At 39.0% G+C, this 22,423-nt stretch overlaps 1 protein-coding gene across 1 annotated transcript; it reads left to right on the forward strand.

Annotated features, from left to right (window-relative positions):
- The first annotated feature begins 2,907 nt into the window (after positions 1-2,907).
- On the forward strand, positions 2,908-14,214 carry JCHAIN (joining chain of multimeric IgA and IgM). The gene is made up of 4 exons (XM_008267769.5): positions 2,908-2,988; positions 7,227-7,347; positions 12,480-12,560; positions 13,205-14,214. The coding sequence occupies exons 1-4, from the start codon at positions 2,925-2,927 to the stop codon at positions 13,413-13,415; spliced, it is 477 nt and encodes a 158-aa protein (XP_008265991.3). The 5' UTR covers positions 2,908-2,924; the 3' UTR covers positions 13,416-14,214.
- The last annotated feature ends 8,209 nt before the right edge of the window (positions 14,215-22,423 follow it).

Raw genomic sequence — 22,423 nt, forward strand, 5'->3', positions numbered from 1 at the left:
TTGAAAATATATATTGCAAGACTGTAGAATTCTCTGTGAATATAGCTAGGAAGTCTGTATTTTAACCAATCCTTTAAATGATTCTAGGTTGATAATCCTAGACAAAGTTCAGACACTGGTCCTGATCCTATATTGTGTGCAGGTGACTCTCTTCTGGTGAAAAAAGTGTCACATCTTATTTTTATTAAATTAATATCTTTTAGAGACATAGTTTACAAAACAGAAACACAAAACTGCAAGATTGAAAGAAAAAACACCAAATATAGAATTTTTGTTTAGGTTGGTAATTATTTGTTAAATAGTCTTTAATTTTATAAAAAAAGAAGCTTTTAGGAAAGCTTTAATTAGTTCCCAAGGACTTACCAGTTTGTCTTAAGAAGGCAGTTCAGCTTTAGGTTTATTTTCAAGGAAATAATGACTTAAAAAAGTACCCAGCTAGCTTTTAACTACTCCTTTTCTTGGTTCTGGAATGGTAGAATAAATCAGAAACTACAGTTAGGTGTAAGCAATATTTCAAGCGGTTTATATTTGTTTTGACACCCTGCCCACAAACTAAAATAATGTGCTTTCAGATCTGTTTCTTTTTTCTAATAGACAAAATTGTTCATGTGACTCTAAGGTATTTTTCTTAAATCCAGTAGTGTCTAAGTCATATATAGATAGTAGCAATGAAAATGAGAATAAACTTTGGCAGTATAATAATATTCCATATTCTAGTACCTGGCACTTTGTTCTTATTGGAATTTGAATCATACTTTTTTTAAAAATAAAGTTTATTCATTTATTTATTTGGAAGGCAGAATGACACATAGAGATAAAGGGATGGGGGCAGAGATATCTTCTATCTGCTGGTTCCTTCCCAAATAGCCACAATAGCCAAGCAGGTCAAGGGCAGGCTTAAGCCAGGAGCTGAGAAGTCCATCCAAGTCTTCCTCATGGGTGGCAGGGTCCAAAGCACTTGGGCCATCTTCTGGTGTCTTCTCAGGCACATTAGCAGGAAGCTGAATCAGAAGCAGAGTAGCTGGGGCTCAAATATGGGATGGAGTGTCACAAGTGGCAGCTTGACCTGCTGCACCCCAACACTGGCCCCTATCTATCTTTCTTCCTTCCCTCCCTCCCTCTTTCCTTCCCTCCATCCCTCCCTTCCTTTCTTCTTTTCTTCCTTCCTTAGATTTATTTATTTATTTGAAATGCAGAGTTACAGAGAGGCAGAGGCAGAGAGGGAGAGATAGGTCTTGCATCTGCTGGTTCACTGCCCAAATGGCTGCAATGGCTGGAGCTGGGCTGATCTGAAGCAAGGAGCTAGGAGCTTCCTCTGGGTCTCCCACGTGGATTCAAGGGCCTAAGGACTTGGGCCATTCTCTACTGTTTTCCCAGTCACAGCAGAGAGCTGGATTGGAGTGGAGGAACTAAGACTTGAACTGGTGTCCATATGGGATGCCGGCACTGCAAGCAGTGACTTTATCTGCTCTGCCACAGCACTGCTGAACCTACTCCCTTCTTTCTATCTATCTATCTATCTATCTATCTATCTATCTATTTTTGAAATGTAGAGTGGCAGAGGGAAGGAGGGAGGGAGAGAGGGAGAGAGATAGAGAGAAAGATCTTTCATTTGCTCATTCACTCTCCAAATTTCTGCAATAACCAGGGCTAGGCCAGGCTGAAGCAAGAAGCCTGCAACTCCATGTGGATCTCTGATGTGGGTGACAGGGACTAAAGTGCTTGAGCCATCATCTGCTGCCTCCCAGGATGCATTAGCAAGAAGTGGGATCTGAAGCAGAGGTGCCAGGATTCAAGCTGGCACTCTGATATGGGATGCAGGTATCCCAAGCCATGACTTTACCCCTCAATACATGTTCTTTAGAGGAATACAATTACATACTAGCTTTTAATATCTCTTTCATTCTGCCATTTCCTACTTTATGCTATATGAAGTGTTTGAAAAACTAGAGCTGAGGACAAAAAAGTCAATCAGATTTGGTGCTGTTGCATATAAATATAACCAGCATATTCATGGAACCAACCCTCCCTAGGAGACTAGAAGTTCCAGCATGTTTGGTTGTGGGTAAGGGGTAGGAGTGCTCTGTCTAAAAGCTTAAGGTTTTTTATTTATATTTTTAAAAAATAAGCTAAAAAAGTTACACAAAATTCTGTAGTGATTCAGTTTTCTATTGTGACATCTCAAATACAAATCTCATGGGTTTACAATTCTGAAAGGTGTTACTAGATGAGAAAATATAAGGTCTGCCTTTTATCAAATGAGAACATGGCAATCGATTTATCTAGTATCCACCAGTTTCTAATTCCAACTCCATATTTGAGCTTATAAAATAGCTGAAAGTAGAGTATACATTATAAATTTAAATCCACTAGTTTGGTTAATTAAATATTACTAGTAAAAATTGACATAGATTCAGTTAGGACCTTACAGTGCTTTCATTTCTTCCCTTACTTCATTACTTCCCTTCCATTCCCAGCAATCATTGTTCTCGGCACAACAAATGTCAGATATTTGGTTGGAAGTCCAATGTGAATATATCTAAGTAGTAGAGCTAAGAACCCCTATTTAAACATCTTGAATGGACTTTTGATGTGAAATGACTATTGGTCTTCTAGTTTACACATTTCTATAACATAAATGTAAAATAGAAGTGATTGCATCAGATCATGGTAGTTTTTCTGGAGGGTGGGGTTAGGGGAGAGGGGCTGCCTTAGAAGAACAACTTAAATGTGAATCATACATTTCTTTCCAGTGCAGCCTTTAAAGTTCAGACTTCAACCGCAGTTGTGATTGTTTTTAGTTTGTTAGTTGCCAGGAGTGTTATTTTAAGAAAGCGGAAGCACCATCATTTGCACACTCCTTAGCGATCACACACCTTAACCCCGACTTTCTGGCTACAGCTTTTCAAAAGAAGGAAGTCAAGATGAAGAGCCATTTGCTTCTCTGGGGCATCCTGGCCATTTTTGTTCAGGCTGTTCTTGTCACAGGTATGTAGTATTTAGAAGAAGAACCCAGAAAAAGGGTAAATACAGCAAAGATCTATTTTTCTGATTTTAAGATTTATGGGCATGCTTTGGTTGACCAGTTAGCCAGCCACTATTTTGTAACATGCTTTGCACTTTGTGTGAATTGTGAACTGGACACAGACAAGACTCAAAGAGATTCTTTTTATTCTTTCTTTCTCTTCCTATTACAACTTACAGAATAAAAAATAGTTATTTGTGGGTGACTAGCCATATTTTTGTCAATGTCCATATTGACTTAAAAATCAGTAATATTTCCCTTGAGTCTCTTTAATTAGTGTTCTAGAGAAATGAAGTAATAATTACTGTAAATACAATATATGATACATTGGGGTTTTATTTCCCCAGAGACGCTGCCATCAGACCTAACAACTTTCTTGGATCAGAGCCCACAGATTTATGATGGCCCTTTAATAATGTTTAATGGTATACAGGTTGCCTAGAACTTGCTGGCTGATGTTCTTTGTTTTGTTTATTGACTTGCTCAACAACTGTAGAAACTAGAATATATTCTGAAAATAGAACTATAGTATTAAATGATTTTCATATAAAAGGGCACATGACTTAAAAGTGATATAATTTGGATTGTTTCTCTTATTGAGCCTATTCTTATTTCAGGAAAGAGCATAGTAGAAATATAATTAAGAATAATCATTTTATGGGCACCCTGCGAGGAAGCAGGTGATGGCTCAAGTAGTTGGATCCCTGCCACCCATGTGGGAGACCTGGATGGAGTTCCTAGCTCCAGGATTTTGCTGGCCCAGTCCCAGTTGTTATGGGCAGTTGGGAAGTATACTAGCAGATGGGAAATCTCTGCCTGCCTCTTTCTGCCTCTCTTTCTGCCTTTCAAAATAAGTAAAACTTTAAGAAAATATAAAAATAATCATTGCATATATTTTAATACTAAACATTAAGAATAATAGCTTTCTAATATTTTAAAATATATAAAGCAATATAAAACAGTAATAAACCATATATAATATATTTATGTATATAGATATATAAATTATATATATTTAGAAACATGTCCATTTGCCTATAAAAATATCTGCAAAAAATATAGTAATATATAAAACAGCTATCATTTATTGAATATTATATTCTGTTATTACACTGCTTAATCTATAGTATTCCTGTTAATGCTTATAATGATCAAATGAGGATAGGTTCTATTATTGTTTCCAACATATAGTTGAGACAGTTGAGACTTAAGAGAGGTGAAATAACTTAGCTAAAGTTACAAAACAGCAAGTGGTAGATAGAACCTAGGTGATCTGACCCTGTAGCCCAAACTTCTTAATTACTGTCCTATTCTGTGGGCATAAGGGAATTGTCTTTTTAATAAACTTATTGTGGTCATATTTAGCATGCATTGTAATGCATTGTAATGTTAAGCCTATTTTCTTATTTTTGAAAACTGAATTAAATATAACACATTTATTGAGCACATACTTTGTCTCAGCTATTCCTGGAATAAAGTAAGATACAGTACCTATCAGTGAGAGAGAATTTTAAAAGTGTCTTGGCAAATTCAAACTATTTGTACATTTTTAGTACATATATTAGGCTTCCTGATATCCTTTTATTTTTTAAAAAATATTTATTTATTTGAAAGTCAGAGTTACAGAGGCAGAGGCAGCGAAAGAGAGAGAGGTCTTCCATTCACTGGTTTGCTCCTCAAATGGCTGCAATGGTCAGAGCTGGGCCCATCCAAAGCCAAGAGCCAGGAGCTTCTTCCAGGTCTCCCATGTGGGTGCAGGGGCCCAAGGCCTTGGGCCATCTTCTACTGCTTTCCAGGCCATGGCAGAGAGCTGGATCTGAAATGAGGCAGCCAGGACTCAAACCAGCGCCCATATGAGATGCCAGCACTGCAGGTGCCAGCTTTTCCCTCTATGCCACAGCTCCAACCCCAGCTTGATATTCTTATATAAAAACAGCACTGATAGTCTCTAAGTTTCTGGTAAAGAAATAAATTATATTCCATAATAGACTGTAACATTTTCTATCTTATACTAAGTATTTAAGTCACTTACTTGACTCAATCTATATTTTTGGTCATATATTAGTGAACATTTTATTGAGGAAAATTGATGGCTCATGGATTCAGAAGCAGGGAAGGAGATATCATTAGAATCATTTGTTCTTTTTAGAATGTTAATAAGAGTCCTATCATTACCTTGAATGTCTCCATAACGTTTCTTCTCTAATACTATATAGACTCGTGTCTGGAGATTTATTAAGAACTATGAATAATAAAGTACATTATAAAGTACTTCAGACAATTATAAGTATAGCAAGACTGGTTTTAAAATGTCATTGTAATGGCTGTTATCATAAAGACTGCAATACTACAATGAGGAGGTCCTCTCTGCTCTGGGCATCATCTCTGGAGGAATTAGACTTTCAGTTATGATGGTATCTATCCTGGTCATTTAACTTGAAATTGAATTTGTGTACCAAATGTTTTTTTAAAAGATTTATTTTATTTATTTGAAAGTCAGAGTTACACAGAGAAAGGAGAGGCAGAGAGAGAGAAGTCTTCCATCTGCTGGTTCACTCCGCAGTTGGCCGCAGTGGCCAGAGCTGAGCCGATCCGAAGCTAGGAGCTAGGAGCTAGGAGCTTCTTCCAGGTCTCTCACCTGGGTGCAGGGGCCATCTTCTACTGCTTTCCCAGGCCATAGCAGAGAGCTGGATGGGAAGTGGAGCAGCCGGGTCTCGAACCGGCCGCCCACATGGGATTCTCATGCCTCAGGCCAGGGCGTTAACTCACTGTGCCACAGCGCCGGGCCCCAAATATTTTTTAATTGAAGCTTAATGGAAGGAATGTTTAAAGGTCAGCTCAAATTATAGGAATAAATTTATATTTAATAAAATTATTATTTTATTTGCACTAATGAATAAAGCTTAATAGGTAACCTGTTCACTGCTCCAGATTCAGAAAATAAGAACTTTTCTTGGTTTATTCATTTTACATTCACCGAATCTGGACAATAAATGTTGATACTCAAAAATGAAAGCTTAAATGGCACCTGTGTATTAGTTCATTTATTCCTATTAAGTTGAGCTTATACCACACAGTATTCTCTAAATTGCTTTTACAAATTTCCAGTACTCTGAATGTAGTCTACCTTTTAAAATAATTCTTAAAAGCACTATTATTAATATAGCCTTTTTCAACTCGATCGAATCATTGTACCATGGTAATTTGATTGTTGAGAAGAAAAAAGAATATAATTAGGAAAGTTGTGGTGGAGAATATTTAAAAATCCTACAAAATAAGTTTATCTTGGGGATAAATATGCCTGTTCTTAGCTGTAATGCAATTAAAGCATTACACACACATTTTTCATTAACAATTCTGACAATTAACTTTTTTTTTCAAAGATTTATTTATTTTATTTGAAAGTCTGAGTTACACAGAGAGAAAGGAGAGGCAAAGAGAGAGGTCTTCCATTTGCTGGTTCACTCCCCAACTGGCTGCAACAGCTGGTGCTATGCCAATCTGCAGCCAGGAGCCAGGAGCTTCTTCTGGGTCCCCTACCTGGGTGCAGGGGCCCAAGGACGTGGGCCATCTTCCATTGCTTTCCCAGGCCATAGCAGAGAGCTGGATTGGAAGTGGAGCAGCTAGGACTCGAACCAGCACCCATATGGGATGCTGGCACTGCAGGTGGTAGCTTTACCAGCTGTGCCACAGCGCCAGCCCCCACACACATTTTAAGTACAAATAAAAGGTTAAGAAGGATGTGACATTTCAAATTGGGTTTATAAAGGCTAATGCTAATTCTTGTTCATTTTTTAATGAATTCCTTTGGTCTGGGAGACATCCAGTTTAGATTTGTGTTTTCTCACTCACTTTGGCATTTGCCACTGATGTATAAGGCCACGTCATTCAGAAAACTTTGCCTCTATTAGAAGCATTATCTGAAAATAAGAATCCTCCCAGACCAGATTCTTTCTCATAGACTGGTCCCAGGAAAAGAGAAAATTCCTTTTAGAGCACACTGGGATATCGTTCACTATGATGTGAGACTCCACTTAGTTATTATAGATTATAAAGAAAATACATGGGAAAAAGTGAGACTGATCAACAATAAAACTTATCTTTTTTTCTGCAGGCAAGAAAGATAAATTAATTCAATATGATTATATAAATATACTGTTGTTTTCTCTTCTTCTTAATATATTTTACCCTCAATCCCAAGGTGAAGACGAAAGCACTGTTCTTGTTGACAACAAATGCCAGTGTGTCCGCATCACTTCCAGGATCATCCGTGATCCCGACAACCCCAGTGAGGACATTGTGGAGAGAAACATCAGAATTATGTATGTGGCATCTTATGCTTTCTGTTTCCCGTTGTAAGCAGAGCTACTTTCCAACGTTAAGCATTGTTTGAATGTCTTTACTCTCCATTTGGATATACAGCATCTTACATGAGATTCAACATTATTAGTGAGCTTGAGGTGATTTTGTAGAAGTTAAGGGCAGGATCAAAGGATTGCAGGCAATTAAAACAGCTAGATCAAGTTACAACCAAAGGTTGTGATGTGGTCATCCACTTGCTCTGCTTCTATAGAGTTGCTCCTATTTGAATTAGAGCTATAATTGCCATTGGTCAGTTAAAACTGAAACTTCAGATAACACAAAAGCCTCCTTTTGTATCATTTGTGGACTACTGAGTATTTTACCCTTCACTTAAATATCTGCATGAAGACTAGGCGGAGTGATCAAACTGACTAATAGACTCAATCTTCACTTGTAAAATGGACTTCAGCTATTCATTTCATTTTCCATGTATGAGTGAGCAGTGCAGTTATATGCTTTGTAGCTCTTACTCAATGGCAAGACTACTAATAATATTTGTGACATGACATTTCTATGTAGTCCAATCAGTAATAAGATTTCCTTGTGAACTACTCCTTCCTTAAGAGTTTCTCCTCAATCAAATACCTCTTATAAAAAGAGAACATAGAATTTAATCTTATTCAGTCGATGGGAAAAAGTTTAATGTGTTTAAGAATTGTGTTTCAAATTCAGACTGGGTCACCAAATAGCTCTTATATGCAAGTTCCTTATTCACTGTAAACTTCATCATCTTTTTCAAAAAGATTTATTTATTCATTTCATGCTTTCATGAAAGGCAGAGTAAGAGTGAGAGAGAGAGAGAGAGAGAGAGAGAGAGAGAGAGACTTCCATCTGCAAGTTCACTCCCCAAATGCCTGAATTAACTGAACTGGACCAGGAACCAGAAATCCCATCTGTTCTCCCATGTCGCTGTCTACTGGGTCCTAGGTACATTAGCAGGACTCAGGATGGGAAGCATAGAGTAGCCAGGACCCAAACTGACATTCCAATACAGGGTATGAGCATCCCAAGTTGGCAGCTCAACCTGCTGCACCACAATGCCACCACAACTTTATTATCTTTAAACAAGGGGAAGATAGTTGCCATTTTGTAGGGTTATTATAAAAAATGGAGCTTAGCTATTCCTTTTATGGTTTGTGTAGTTTCTGACACATATTCAAAAATATTTGCTATTGTTTGTTCACCTAATCTATGTGCCAGTTATTATGTCATTATCCTGCTTAAAATCCTTTTGATGACTTCACCAACCTTGTTCTTAGGTTATGTTACAAATCTTTGGCCTAACCTACAAAGCTTAGCATAATTCTCAAGATGATCCATTGCCACATTTCCTTTATTTTTAAACATCCAGCAATCCTGTGGTGCTTTATTCCTTTCTTATATTTACAACTATGGGTTCCTCTAAGGAACTCTTTCTTCTGGCTCTCTCAGCCTGATTCTCTTCTCTCCAATCTGTTTGTCTTAGTTTAGCTATCACTCCTTCTAAGGCCTTGCCCTACAAGCTCCCTGTTAGGGACAGGACAATTAGAGAAGCAGGTTTGGAAGGGGTGCATTCATGACACTGGCAATTAAGCCATGTTGAAGAAGAATGTCTAACTAATGTGAATATCTCTAGGGGGAAATTTTAAGAAGTTTTGAATTTATTCATTTTTATTTTATTTGATATATTTGAAAGGCAGAGAGAAAGAGATGGAGAGAGAGAGAGCGTGAGAGAAATCTTCTATCCCTTGGTTCACTCCTCAACTGCCTGCAACAGCTGGGCTGGGCCAGGCCAAAGCCAGGAGCCCTGAGATCAGTCTGGGTGTCCCATGTGTGTGTCAGACATCCAAGTACCTGAGCCATCATCTGTCACTTCCCACCTAGTGCGCATTAGCAGGAAACTGGATTGGAAGCAGAGTATCCAGGACTGGAACCAGGCTCTCCAATGTGTCCTGCAGACATCCCAAGCAAACTTAACTAACCCTGAGCCAATTGCCCACTCTTAGGTGGAGAGTTTTAAAAACAGCCCTCCATGATGCTTAACTCATCTTCTTCTTTTATGACATTTTTAAAAACTGTTTTGTATTGTTTACTGATAGTTCTGTTACTTCAGGCCACTTTGCCTGATGTAAATTAATCTTTCTTGATCTCATTTCTCAAAGTACATTAACATTGCTGTGTCACTGTGGCATCATTGCCAACTCCATCACTTACTAAAATGATGTGACTTTGGGGAAGTACTTCAGTAAATTGACCCTGATTCCTAAATTATAAGAAAGAGAGAATCATCTATGTATGAATATGTACACATATAATTTATAGGGTTGTGAGGGTGACTAAATATAGGAATTCATAAAAGAATAGTGTTCATCTTATAGTAGACCCTCATAAATGTCTATTCCCTTGCCTTTCTCATTATTTAAAGCCTCTTACTAAAGCTGTTACAACCTAATAAGGAGTAGGCACATTTATTCATTAATTCATTCAATAAGTATTTGTCTAGCAAATGCCAAATATTAAGGGTTTGTACTAGGCTGGGAAATACAACAGTTTATATTAAACACAGAGTTTACTATCTAAGAGGAAATTTTACACAATTAAAAAGGCAACCATAGGCAAGTGTTATGGCATTGTGGGTTAAATTGCTGCTCGGTACATCTATATTCCAGATCAGAATGTCTGATTTGAGTACCAGCTACTCCACTTCCAACCCAGCTTTCTACTAATATCCATCCTGGGAGGCAGCAGGTGATGGCCCAAGTACTTGAGTCCTTGCCACGCAGGTGGGAGATCTTGGTGGAGTTCTGGGCTCCTGGCTTTGGTCTGCCCACGCCCTGTCTAATGCAGGCATGTTAGGTGTGAACCAGTGGGTAGATCTGTCTGTCTCTGTCATTCTGCCTCTCAAATAAATAAACATTTTTAAAAAGGCAATCAAATACAGTAAATTGTATGATAAAAGAAGGCATAGATGTTATAGGGGCACTGAGGAAGGGCACTGAGTTCAATCCTGGGACAGAGTTAGTATTGGGGGGAAGGAGTGTGATAATGGGATGGGAGGCAGGAAGGATGTGTTTGGAATAGGTGAGATCTTCATGTAACATACTTAGCTTAGTGTCAGGCACACTAAGTAGTTTACGCACTAAGTAGTTTCTACAAACTGACCATGCTTTTATCATTGCCATGATAAAAGCCACTTGGCAATGATAAAAGCATGGTCAGTTTATAGAATTTCCTTTTTAAAATTATTTATTTCATTTATTTGAGCAGCTGAGAGAGATCTCCAGTCCACTGGTTCATTTCTCAAAATGCCCACAATAACTGGGTCTGTGCCAGTCCAGGCCGAAGCTGGGAACCAGGAACTCAATCCAGGTCTTCTCTGTGGGTGTCAGGGATCCAAATACTTGCGCCATCACCTTCTGCTTCCCAGGGCACACATTAGTAAGGAATTGGATTCAGAAGCAAAGCTGTGAGTCAAATCCAGGAACTCCCGCTGGATAGGGGAGGAGGCTGTCCTAGGTAGGGGCTTAACTGCTGCAGCAAACGCTGACCCCAGTTTGTGGAACTCCTTAAGCAGTTGTATACAGCTGCCAGAAGAGGGTGGTGTGGTGAGAGATGAGACTGAGTTGGGAGCATATTATGAAGTGCCTCCTGTGCTCTCTTAAGGACACCCTATTATCTGTGGGAGTTGCTGTCGGTTTTAACCAGAGAAAGAAATTAGGTTTGCATTTTAGAAGGGCCATTTTGGCAATAATGAAGCCAAGGCATCAAGACAAAAGGAGGGTATTGCTGCGATCTTGGAGCGATCTTGGAGGGGTATGGTGTGGTATACTGAGCCAAGGCAGTCATAATGAGAAGAGAGACAAAAGAGACAAGTGCATAGGTTTCATACATACAAGGAAAGAGAATCAACTGGACTATGAGATTGACTAGATAGAGGCCTCATAAGGAGGGAGAATAGGGGCTGACATCTAGATTTTTGGCTTGGATACATGTGTGAATGGTATTGCTAAATATTGCGTTAGGAAACACAAATTTTTCTGTTTCTTTTATAATTCCATTTATTTTTTTTTTAAATATTTATTTATTTATTTGAAAGGTAGAGTTACAGAGAGGCGGGGGGTGGGGGAGGTCTTCCATCGCTGGTTTACTCCCCAGATGGCCCCAATGACAGGAGTTGTGCCAGTCTGAAGCCAGGAGCCAGGAGCTTCTTCCAGGTCTCCCACGTGGATGCAGGAGCCCAAGGACTTGAGTCATCTTCCACTGTTTTCCCAGGCCATAGCAGAGAGCTAGATCAGAAATGGAGCAGCCAGGACTTGAACTGTCACCCATATGGGATGCTGGCCCAGCAGGTGGCGGCTTTACACTCTACACCGCAGCACTGGCTTTCTTTGTTTCTTTTGTCAGGGAGGGATACATATGAGAAGGGATAATGACATAGATGAAAAAAATGCAAAAGGTTAAGGGAATCACTTGAATTAGCTGATAACCATTATCTAATTTTCCTTGGGATATCAGCATGAAAAAAATTCCAGCTTTGCTACTTAGTTGTTGTGGGTAGGTCAATAGCCTCTCTGATTTACAGGGTTTGCATCTCTGAAATGTAGATAAAATGTCTATTCATCCCACAAATATTGGATATATTCCACATGCCACACATCTAGCCAGGTACAAAGAATACCTAAATGTATTTTGCCTCAAGGAACTTATGTAGCTAGAGAAGCATCCAAGTTATAGATAAGCAACTATGATATGGCATTTGTTGCAATACATATATGTGAGATTTAATGAGACCATAGAGAGAAAAATTTGTTGAAGGGTGGAAAGAGGATCAAGGTAATCTCACAGAGGTAAAACTTGAGGTGATTTTTAAAAGAAAACAGGGATTTGTGAAGTAAACAAAGATAGTTGACAGAGGAGCAGCTTTGAGGTTTATTTGAAATGGGAAATATTTAAAATAGTGCAAATTATTGTAAAAATTGAGTAATGGTATTACTATATGGTATATAAATGCAGTGGTTAGTGCCATTGCAATATAGTATTGTTCTAGCAATATACCTATTACCAAAAATAACAATGTTTACATTTTACTCCTTTTTTTCCCTCTTATTTTTAGCGTTCCTCTGAACACCAGGGAGAATATCTCTGATCCCACCTCACCATTGAGAACCGAATTCAAGTATAATTTGGCTAACCTGTAAGAGATTTTCCTTCATATAAATACCGTTGTGGAAGTCAGTAACTTTAACCTTGTTAGTCAGAAGGTTTTTGATGATATGTTCAGATATAAACAGTTACAAATATAATCTGAACTTTCAAATACATTTATTCTTATGTTAATTATTAGTTATCAAATTTGTATAATTTTGTCACAGATTAAAATTAGCTGTAAATTTATTCTAAAGAAGAAATTACTGCCATTCATAAAGGAAGGGCCAATTTATTTTAATAGTTCAGTAAGTGTTTTTAGCTTATAAACATGCAGATGTTTCTTTGGAAATGATATAATTTGATATCAAACAGTTTATTAAAAAGGTCTTCCTTTCTTGTTTATTGCTTATTTAAGTGTACAATTGGGAATAAATTTTAACACAGTAGAACTGACTGTATTATGTAAATAAAGCAATCATATATCATATATTATACTGCTTACTTTCAACTAGTTTTTGTATACTGACAGTTGAAATATATCGCAAACTATGCCGTGTTGTAGAGCTGTTTAGGTTTGAAAGGAATCATCATTTGCTGCAAGAATTAATTGACTAGAAAAAATGTGTAGTCACTCAGATGTTGATACAGCATTTGCTAGGGATTGTCTAATGTGCTTGTTCTGTCTTTCAGCTGTAAAAAATGTGATCCTACGGAAATAGAGCTGGACAATCAGGTGTTTACTGCTAGCCAAAGCAACATCTGTCCCGATGACGATTATTCTGAGACCTGTTACACTTACGACAGAAACAAGTGCTACACAACTTTGGTCCCAATTACTCATAGGGGTGTGACCAGAATGGTTAAGGCAACCTTGACCCCGGATTCCTGCTATCCTGACTAACTCAAGGGATTGCTGACAATCCACAACTCTTGAGATGCTCTCCATTTTGATCCAGAAAGTTAATAAATTTACTACCAGTGAATTTGAAAGCAAGATTTATTTTTTTAGGTGTTGTAAAACTACCCCCCTCTCCCCAAGGTAATTGAATTAATACCATTGCTATCTTTATTAGGTAATTACTCCTGAACCACATGCTCCTACTTTTAAGCATTAAAATCTGTCAATCATCATGTTTGTCTGAAAGGGTATGCCTCCTTCAGAAAATGGTTTCTAGCATTTCAAAAAATACACAAAGGGAGAAAATGAAACTCAAGAAGTGAAAGTCAGGAGGCATAGTTAAATGTTGCACCCACCTCTCTTTGTTTTTGCATTTGCCTTTGCCTTGGAGAGCCAGAGCTTTGCCCGTTCCCTGCTATTCTCTTTAAAAACTTTTCACTGTGTAGAGAAAATGTATGTGTGGGTCCATTAATTGTCTTCCTGAGAAAAATAATTATTGCAAAACATATTTTGGAGCTACTTGTAAAAATAATTTAAAATGAGATCACTAATGTTTTTGAAACCAATTAACCAAAAGTGATGTAATTAAATGCATAATTGAAAATGATATTTTGACTTCATATGCAGACTTAGCAGCAGATGATACAGATTTGTATTTTTATGGACAATTTTTGTTTTGATAATCATGTTACTGTAAGAAATTCCTATTGGAAATCATCTCTGTTATATCCAAATCTAAGTATGTATTCCAACATATGTATTCTCTAACACAGTTGAACAATTAAATAGATTTATAAGCATATATCTGTGTGAAATAGTTTGCTTGTGTTAAATTTTTGTAAGTTAAATATAATTTGTTATTGATGAACAGTTTGTAAGTATGATGTAGTTTCATTAATCACTGCATTCATGTCTGTCTGTATTGTGGTGGCTTTGTCATTTCACACATAAAGTTAAAAGGCGAAGTCTTCATGGCACTTAAAACTCCTTTATGGCAGAATGCCAAGGCTAATTGACACATTTAGGGACACTATGGCAAGTAAATGTTGACTCTGGATTTTAAGTGATGGGAGATTGATTGGAAGAGACATTCTGTTTCCTTTTTTATTTTATTATTATTATTATTTTTTAATTATTTGACAGGTAGAGTTATAGACAGTGTGAGAGGGAGACAGAGAGAAAGGTCTTCCTTCCATTGGTTCACTCCCCAAATGACCACTTCGGCCAGCGCTGCGCCGATCCGAAGCCAGGAGCCAGGTGCTTCTTCCTGGTCTTCCATGCGGGTGCAGATGCCCAAGCACTTGGGCCATCCTCCACTGTCTTCCTGGGCCACAGCAGAGAGCTGGACTGGAAGAGGAGCAACTGGGACTAGAACTGGCGCCCATATGGGATGCCGGCGCTGCAGGTGGAGGATTAACCAAGTGAGCCATAGCGTTGGCCCCTTATTTTATTATTTTTAAATATTTATTTATTTATTTGAAAGGGGGAGAGAGAGAGATTTTCCATCTACTTGTTCACTCCCCAGATGGCTATAGTGGTGAGGGTTGGGCTGGGCTAGTTTGAATCCAGGAGCCAAGAACTCCATCCAGGTCTCCTACCTGGGTGTCAGGGGCCCAGGCTCTTGGGCCGTCTTCCACTGTTTTCCCAGGCCCATTAGCAGGGAGTTGGATTGGCAGTGGAGCAGCTGGGACTCAAACCGGTGACCATAGGGATGCTGGCGTTGAAGGGAGACTGCTGCTGAAGAGGCCTCTCCACTCTGCTCACTCACAACCACTGTGTGTAGGAGAGGCCTCTCCACTCCCTACCCATCTTTGCCTCAGTTTCTCTGTGGACCCAGTGGGAAATTTTTTTGTTACCACATTGCAGATTCTTATATAAAAGACCCCTATTCCAGCCTTTTCAGCCTCATTAAATGCTAGCTGGAAGAGGACTGCTAATTTATAGTCCTGAAGGTCATCCTTCTTTCATAAGGTCATTAACTGTAACACCACAATGTTAAGTATAATTTAGTACTTACTATGTGCAAAGCATCAAACTCAGTGCTTTATAAATTTTAATGCATTCAACATAAGTCCAGTGTGGGATGTTGTATGCATTTGGGGGAGTGAATCAGCAGTTGGGAGCTCTTTACTCTTTCTGCTTCTCAATAAATAAGTGAATAAAAACTTTTCTAGAGTACATGAGCCGTTTCCCAGAGATGCTGAGTAAGTCGTTCTGGGATGCAGCTGGGAAAATTGCAGTTCTCACACACTGAGAATTGCTTGGGACGCACGCTTTAGAATGATAAACCTTCACTTCCACCTAGTGGTTGAATTACAAAATACAATGAACATGCATTTTTAACATTTGTTTCACCTAATTCTCAAGAAGCCTATGAAATAAGCACTACCTCCATTTTGCAAATGAGAAGACTTAGATGTAATGAGGAGTAATCTGCTTAAAGTTTTACAGGTAATGTATGGAGAACTGATTGTTGGATCCATGACAATCGGATTCCAGGGCCGATGATCTCATAACATTTGTATGTTGTCCTGTCCATGCATGTTTTCAGACCATGTCCCAGAGGTGCAACTCCTGAGGAAATAATCAGAAAACTCCCACAAAGAATAGAAGCATTTTTCACTGTGGTGTTTGTGTTTATGAAGATTCATGAGAAGAACATGTAATATTTGTCTTTCTGTGTACAGATTTTTTACTCAATATGATATCCTCCAGTTGCATCCATTTTTGCTGCAGATGGTAGAATTTCATTTTTTTTTTTTTGACAGGCAGAGTGGACAGTGAGAGAGAGAGAGACAGAGAAAGGTCTTCCTTTTGCCGTTGGTTCACCCTCCAATGGCTGCCGTGGCCGGCGTGCTGCGGCCAGCGCACCGCGCTGATCCTAAGGCAGGAGCCAGGTACTTATCCTGGTCTCCCATGGGGTGCAGGGCCCAAGTACTTGGGCCATCCTCCACTATACTCCCTGGCCACAGCAGAGAGCTGGCCTGGAAGAGGGGCAACCGGGACAGAATCCGGCGTCCCGACTGGGACTAGAACCTGGTGTACTGGCGCCGCTAGGCGGAGGATTAGCCTGTTGAGCCGCGGCGCCAGCCAAAATTTCATTCTTTTTAATAGCTGAATAATATCTCATTGTGTATAAATGCCACATATTCTTTATCCATTGATCTGATGATGAACACCTTGGTTGATTCCATATTTTGGTGATTGTGAACAGTGCTGCTATAAACATGATGGTGCAGGTATCTCTTTGATACAATGTGTTCATGTCTTTTGGGTATATACCCCATGGTGGGGTTGCTGAATCATCTGGCAAGTCTATTTCTAGTCTTTAAGAAATCCCCATACCCTTTTCCACAGTGGCTGGACGTTACATTCCCACCAACAGTATATAAGTATTGCCTTTTGTCCACATCATCTCCAGCATTTGTTTTTGTCTTTTGAATTTTAGCCTTCTGACAAGGGTGAGGTTACGTCGCATTGTGGTTTTGATTTTCATTTCCCTGACAGCTATTGATCTTGAGCATTTTCCATACATTTGCTGGCCATTTGTATTTCTTCTTTTGAAAACTGTTGTGGTCCTTCACCTATTTCTTTTTTTTAAAAAAGATTTATTTATTTATTTACTTATATATGTATTTATTTATAAGTCAGAAGGGGGAGGGTGGAGAGAGAGAAAATCTTCCATTTGCTGGTTCATTCCCCAAATGTGGGTGCAGGGGCCCAAGCACTTGGGTCATCCTCTGTTGCTTTCCAAGGCATATTAGCAGGGTTCAGAAGTAGAGCAGCCAGGATGGGATACTGGCACTGCAGGCTGTGGCTTAACCTGTTGTGTCACAGCTCCTCATTGCCTGTTTCTTAGCTGGACTGTTTTTTGTTGTTGTTGTTGAGTTTTTAAAGTTACTGATATATTCTGGATATTAATCTTTTGTTGGATAGGTAGCTCACAAATATTTTTTACCATTCTGTTAGGTGTCTCTTCACTCTGTTGATTATTTCCTTTGCTGTGCAGAAACTTCTGAGTTTGATATAATCCCATTTGTTTTGTTTTGATTTTGTTGCCCGTGCTTTAGGGTTCTTATCCAAAAAAATTGTCACCTACATCAATGTCTTGGAGTGTTTACCTTGTATTTTCTTCCAGCAACTTAATAGTCTCAGATCTTAAATTCAGGTCCTTGATCCATCTTGAATTGGTTTTTGAATATGATGAGAGGTATGGATCTAATTTCATTCTTCTGCATTTATACATCTAGTTTTGCCAGCACCATTTGTTGAGACTATTTTTTAATTCAATATAAAGTCTGAGCACTTTTGTAAAAAACCAATTGGCTGTATGTGCATGCATTAACTTCTGGGTTCTCTATTCTGTGCCCAGTATCACTTAGCCATTTAGAGTATATATTCCAACTCAGGCCATGGTTTTATCCATTAGACTACATTGGTGTTCCAATGCCAAGACCTGGAAAGAATATTCAAGGATGCTTATCCTACCCCACTGCTGACAGGCCAGCTATTATGTGTGTGTATGCATATGGTTATGCACACATCTGTGTATTTGCACATTTGTGCAGAGATGAAATTTTAAATATTCTTTTTTAAAAAATATTTATTTATTTATTTGAAAGAGTTACAGGGAGACAAGGAGTGACACAGAGAAATCTTCCATCTGCTGGTTCATTCCCCAGATGGCCATAATGGCCAGAGCTGGACTAGGTGTAAGCCAGGAGCCAGAAACTCCATCTGGGTCTCCCATGTGGATGCAGTGGCACAGATACTTAGGTCATCTGCTGCTGCTTTCCTAGGCACATTAGCGAGGAGCTGGATGGGAAGTGGAGCAGCTGGGAAGTGAAACAGTTCCTATATGAGATGCTGTCATCCCAGCTGGCAGCTTAACCTGCTATGCCACAATGCCATTCCCAATTTTGAATATTCTTAATTTTTTATAACTTACTTATACAATATGAAGAGGAAAATATAAGATTACATAAAAAATGACCTTAAGAACATCCCCTACACATACATGAGAAAAGACTTGAAGGAAATCATCTAGATGTTATTTTTTATTTGCTTCCATTTACTTTTCAGTATTTTCCAAATGTTCTTTAATATTTAATATTATAAATTAAGTTGTAATTTTAATAAGCTTTGTGAAATTCTAATTTTTACATTTTAATATTTATATAAAGCAAACAAATTTCAGGTATTTCATATATGCAGCTTTTTAAATATATATTTTATTTAAGTTATATAAGTTTCATATAAAGTTTCATATAAAGTTTTCATATAAGTTTCATAAAAGTTTTCGTATAAAGGAACATATAGGATTAGCCTAGTGAGCCGCGGCGCCAGCCAACTATACTCTTTAGGAACAGTGGTTTTTCTACTTACTACTTGTTGAATTCTTTATTTATTGGAGGATTAAGCTTGTGATTATAAAGTAAATTGAAAGTATGTCATTGTAAAACTGAAAAGAAAAATAAGAAAAGGAAGAGGGAGGGTGGAAGTGAGGGAAGGAGAAAGAGTAGGATGGGAAGTATCATTATGCCTGTCCCCCCCCCCCCCAAAAAAATAACGAGTACAGTCAAGGACTATAAACAATAATCAAATCTCAAAATGTCAATTTGGCTGATATGCATTATATTTTCTTTTGTACTCTGTAGATAGTTACCACAAGTCAGGGAAGACATGGTATTTGTCTTTTTTGGGACTGATTGTTTCACTAAGCACAATAGTCTCCAATTCCATCCATTTTGCTGCAAAAGACAAGATTTCATTGTTTCTTTTACGACTCAGGAGTATTCCATCATGTATAGATACCATCTTTTTTTTTTTTTTTTTTTTTATCCAGTCATCAGTTCACGGACATCTGGATTGATTCTTAGCTATTGTGAGTTAAGCTGATATAAACATAGGGATTTAGGTAACTCATGTGCCAATTTAATTTTCATGTGCATATATATAGAATGAATGATGTTTACTTAGGATCTACCTCAGTAGTGTCAGCTGCTATGAGATATTTAAGAATGTACCTACTTCTTCTATAGGCAAAAGTAACAAAGGTAAAATTTGGCACATGACATAAACTAATGTATGATTAAATGTAAGACAGTGAGCTGCAGGATTCCAGAGAAGCTAGGAATGTTGCCGTGGGGATAATCTTGGAGAAGATGTTAATTGCATAAGCCTATGGAACTTTCTAGAACTGTTTGCCAGGCAAACAGGAAGGAACAACATAAATCAAGGAAAAAGACAGGATCAGTCTGCTCCTCTTTGTGTTCTCCATCAAGTCTTTCACTTATATGCTTCATTTACACACATTCCTTCAAATTGGTGAAATTGTTTTTCCAGTAGTAAAGACCTTTCTCTTTACTGAAGAGTGTTCAGTTGTCATTCATTTACAGGAAACAGCTTAGCACTTTGCCACCCCAGGCTTGGTCCACCAACTGGTTGAATCATCATCCACTGGAGACATGTTAATACTTCAAAATAGCCGGCGCCGCGGCTCACTAGACTAATCCTCCGCCTTGTGGCGCCGGCACACCGGGTTCTAGTCCCGGTCGGGGCGCCGGATTCTGTCCTGGTTGCCCCTCTTCCAGGCCAGCTCTCTGCTGTGGCCAGGGAGTGCAGTGGAGGATGGCCCAAGTGCTTGGGCCCTGCATCCCGTGGGAGACCAGGATAAGTACCTGGCTCCTGCCATCAGATCAGCGCAATGTGCCAGCCGCGGCGGCCATTGGAGGGTGAACCAACAGCAAAGGAAGACCTTTCTCTCTGTCTCTCTGTCTCTCTCTCTCACTGTCCACTCTGCCTGTCAAAAAAACAAAAACAAAAAACTTCAAAATGGTAATCTGCATTTTAACAAGTTTCATATGTGCATCAAAACGTGTGAAAGACCAGTATGGCAGGGAACACTGTCAGACCAGGCTGAGCCCTGATTAAAGGAGGCAGCTGTCCATGTGGTTTAACAATGGAAGGACTGGTAAGGTCTCTTGCAAACAAAATTTTATCACATTATCGTTCTCCAGGTATGCCATGGTTACAGTCCTTTTTTTTTTTTTTTTAAGATTTATTTTCTTTATTTAAAAGCAGAGTGACAGAGAGAGGGAGAGGTCTTCTATCTGCGAATTCACTTTCCAGCTGGCTGCAGCAGCCAGGTCAGGGCTAGGTGTAAACCAGGTACTAGGAATTTCATCTGAGCCTTCCACCTGGGTGGCAGGGGCCCAAGTTTTTGGTCCATCCTCTGCTGCTTTTCCAGGATCTAGATCAGAACTGGAGAAGCCAACTCAAATCGGTGCTGCAATGTAGGATGCCAGCGTTGCAAGTGGCAGCCTAACCTGCTGTGCTAAAAACACTGGCCCCTACACTCACTCTAGGGAATGGTGCATGATCTGGGAGGACTATGTATTAGTCAACATTTGAGAAAAAAAGTTTTTGCCAAGTTATACAGTGCAGAAAGAAATGATATATGATTATTTGGATTAGCTAAGAGCTAATTACTGTCCAGGCTCTGATGAAGCTCAGAACTGAAAGTGCTAGGTGTCCAGACAGGTGAGGGCAAGAGGACCTTAACTGGGCAGGTAATGGGCACTGGCAGCAGCTTCATCTGTTTCACAATTACATGTGTGTCAAATGACATCTTGGCCTCCTCCGTGCTTCTTTGTTGGGAGATTTTCCTCTTCCAGCAGAGAATTTTGCCTGCAACCAGCTGAGACATGTTTCTAAATGAAATTGACTGATAAATACAAATTGAAAGAAAAATGTCCAGCAGCTGACATCATTAGGCTAGGGGTGAGGTGCAGAGGCAAGGAAGACAGGTGGACGAAAGCAAACGCTCTCCTCTGCTTTAAAACAATGACCACCTGTTTTCCATCAAGTGTGGCTTTCTGCTGGGTTTTAATTAGCCATTGGCTCGAGTCACAGCAAAACCTTGAGGCTTTGTGAAGCAGGGAAAAGAGCTGCTGCTTTTAAGTTCAACCTTTCTGGTTCCCTTTTTGGTTCTTGGTAGAGAAGTTTGATTTTCTGGAGACAAGATGGATCTTCTTTGGGTTTCTTAAGGACATGACTGAAGGAGATGGGGATAAGTAAGCAAGGGAAGAAGAAACAAATGGGCAGAGATCTAAAAAAACAACTACTAAAATTCTTACAGGTAATTTCTTATCAATTTCTTTTAAGGTTAAGACTGATGTAAGTAACCCAATGTAAAACATTTTCTACATTTTTAGGTGCCTCAAAAAGCCAGAGGACAACTCTCAACTATGGTGGCTACTAGGCTGAGTTTGTGTAGAGTTTGCTGGAGCCCGCATTTCATCTCCTTCCTTTGCTTCCAACATAGAGTTGAGGCTGTGCGAGACTTCCCACAGCCAGCTGGGTACTGTTAACGAAGAGAAGTCTGAGGCTGTGCAACAGGGAAGCCTGTAAGACAGGTGTGTATGAGGCTTCCTGGATTATCTCATGTTCATGTAGTCCTCAGATACCATTTCCTTCTTCTTTATTTACATTATCAACTAAAGACATTGTAGGCTATAACCAGCTGTTTTAGAATCAGCAAGTGACATGACCCCTAGACATAGGAACTTGTCATAGAAACGAAGCAGTAGTCAAGGGTAGGGATATTCGAGACAATGAAGACCATGTTCAGAATCTCCCCATCTCTACCATGTGCACTTTAAATTTATTTTTAAAAAGTTTATTTGTTTATTTGAAAACAGAGAGACATACAGAGACAGGGACAGGCAGATCTACTGGTTCACTTCCCAAATGTCTGCAACAAACAGAGGTTGACCAGACCAAAGCCAGGAGCCAATAAATCAATCCAGGTCTCCCATGTGGATGTCAGGAACCCAAGTACTTGACCCATTACCTACTGACTGCCCGGGTGCCCATTAGCAGGAAGCTAGAATCAGGAGTGGAGCTGGGATTCTAGCACAGGTGCTTTAGTTTGGGTTGTGTATCTTAACTGCTATGCCAAATGCTCACCCCTACCTTAACTTTAAAGCAGACTTTAAAAGCTTTATCAA

Source organism: Oryctolagus cuniculus, chromosome 8 (assembly GCF_051225735.1).
Source record: "Oryctolagus cuniculus isolate XC-2025 breed Fujian yellow rabbit chromosome 8, ASM5122573v1, whole genome shotgun sequence".
NCBI classification, from domain to species: Eukaryota; Metazoa; Chordata; class Mammalia; order Lagomorpha; family Leporidae; genus Oryctolagus; species Oryctolagus cuniculus.

Coding starts and splice junctions, on each gene's coding strand:
- JCHAIN (XM_008267769.5), top strand. CDS start 2,925: ATGAAGAGCCATTTGCTTCTCTGGGGCATCCTGGCCATTTTTGTTCAG. Junction 2,989..7,226: donor TCAGGCTGTTCTTGTCACAG/GTATGTAGTATT, acceptor CTCAATCCCAAG/GTGAAGACGAAAGCACTGTT. Junction 12,561..13,204: donor AAGTATAATTTGGCTAACCT/GTAAGAGATTTT, acceptor TCTGTCTTTCAG/CTGTAAAAAATGTGATCCTA.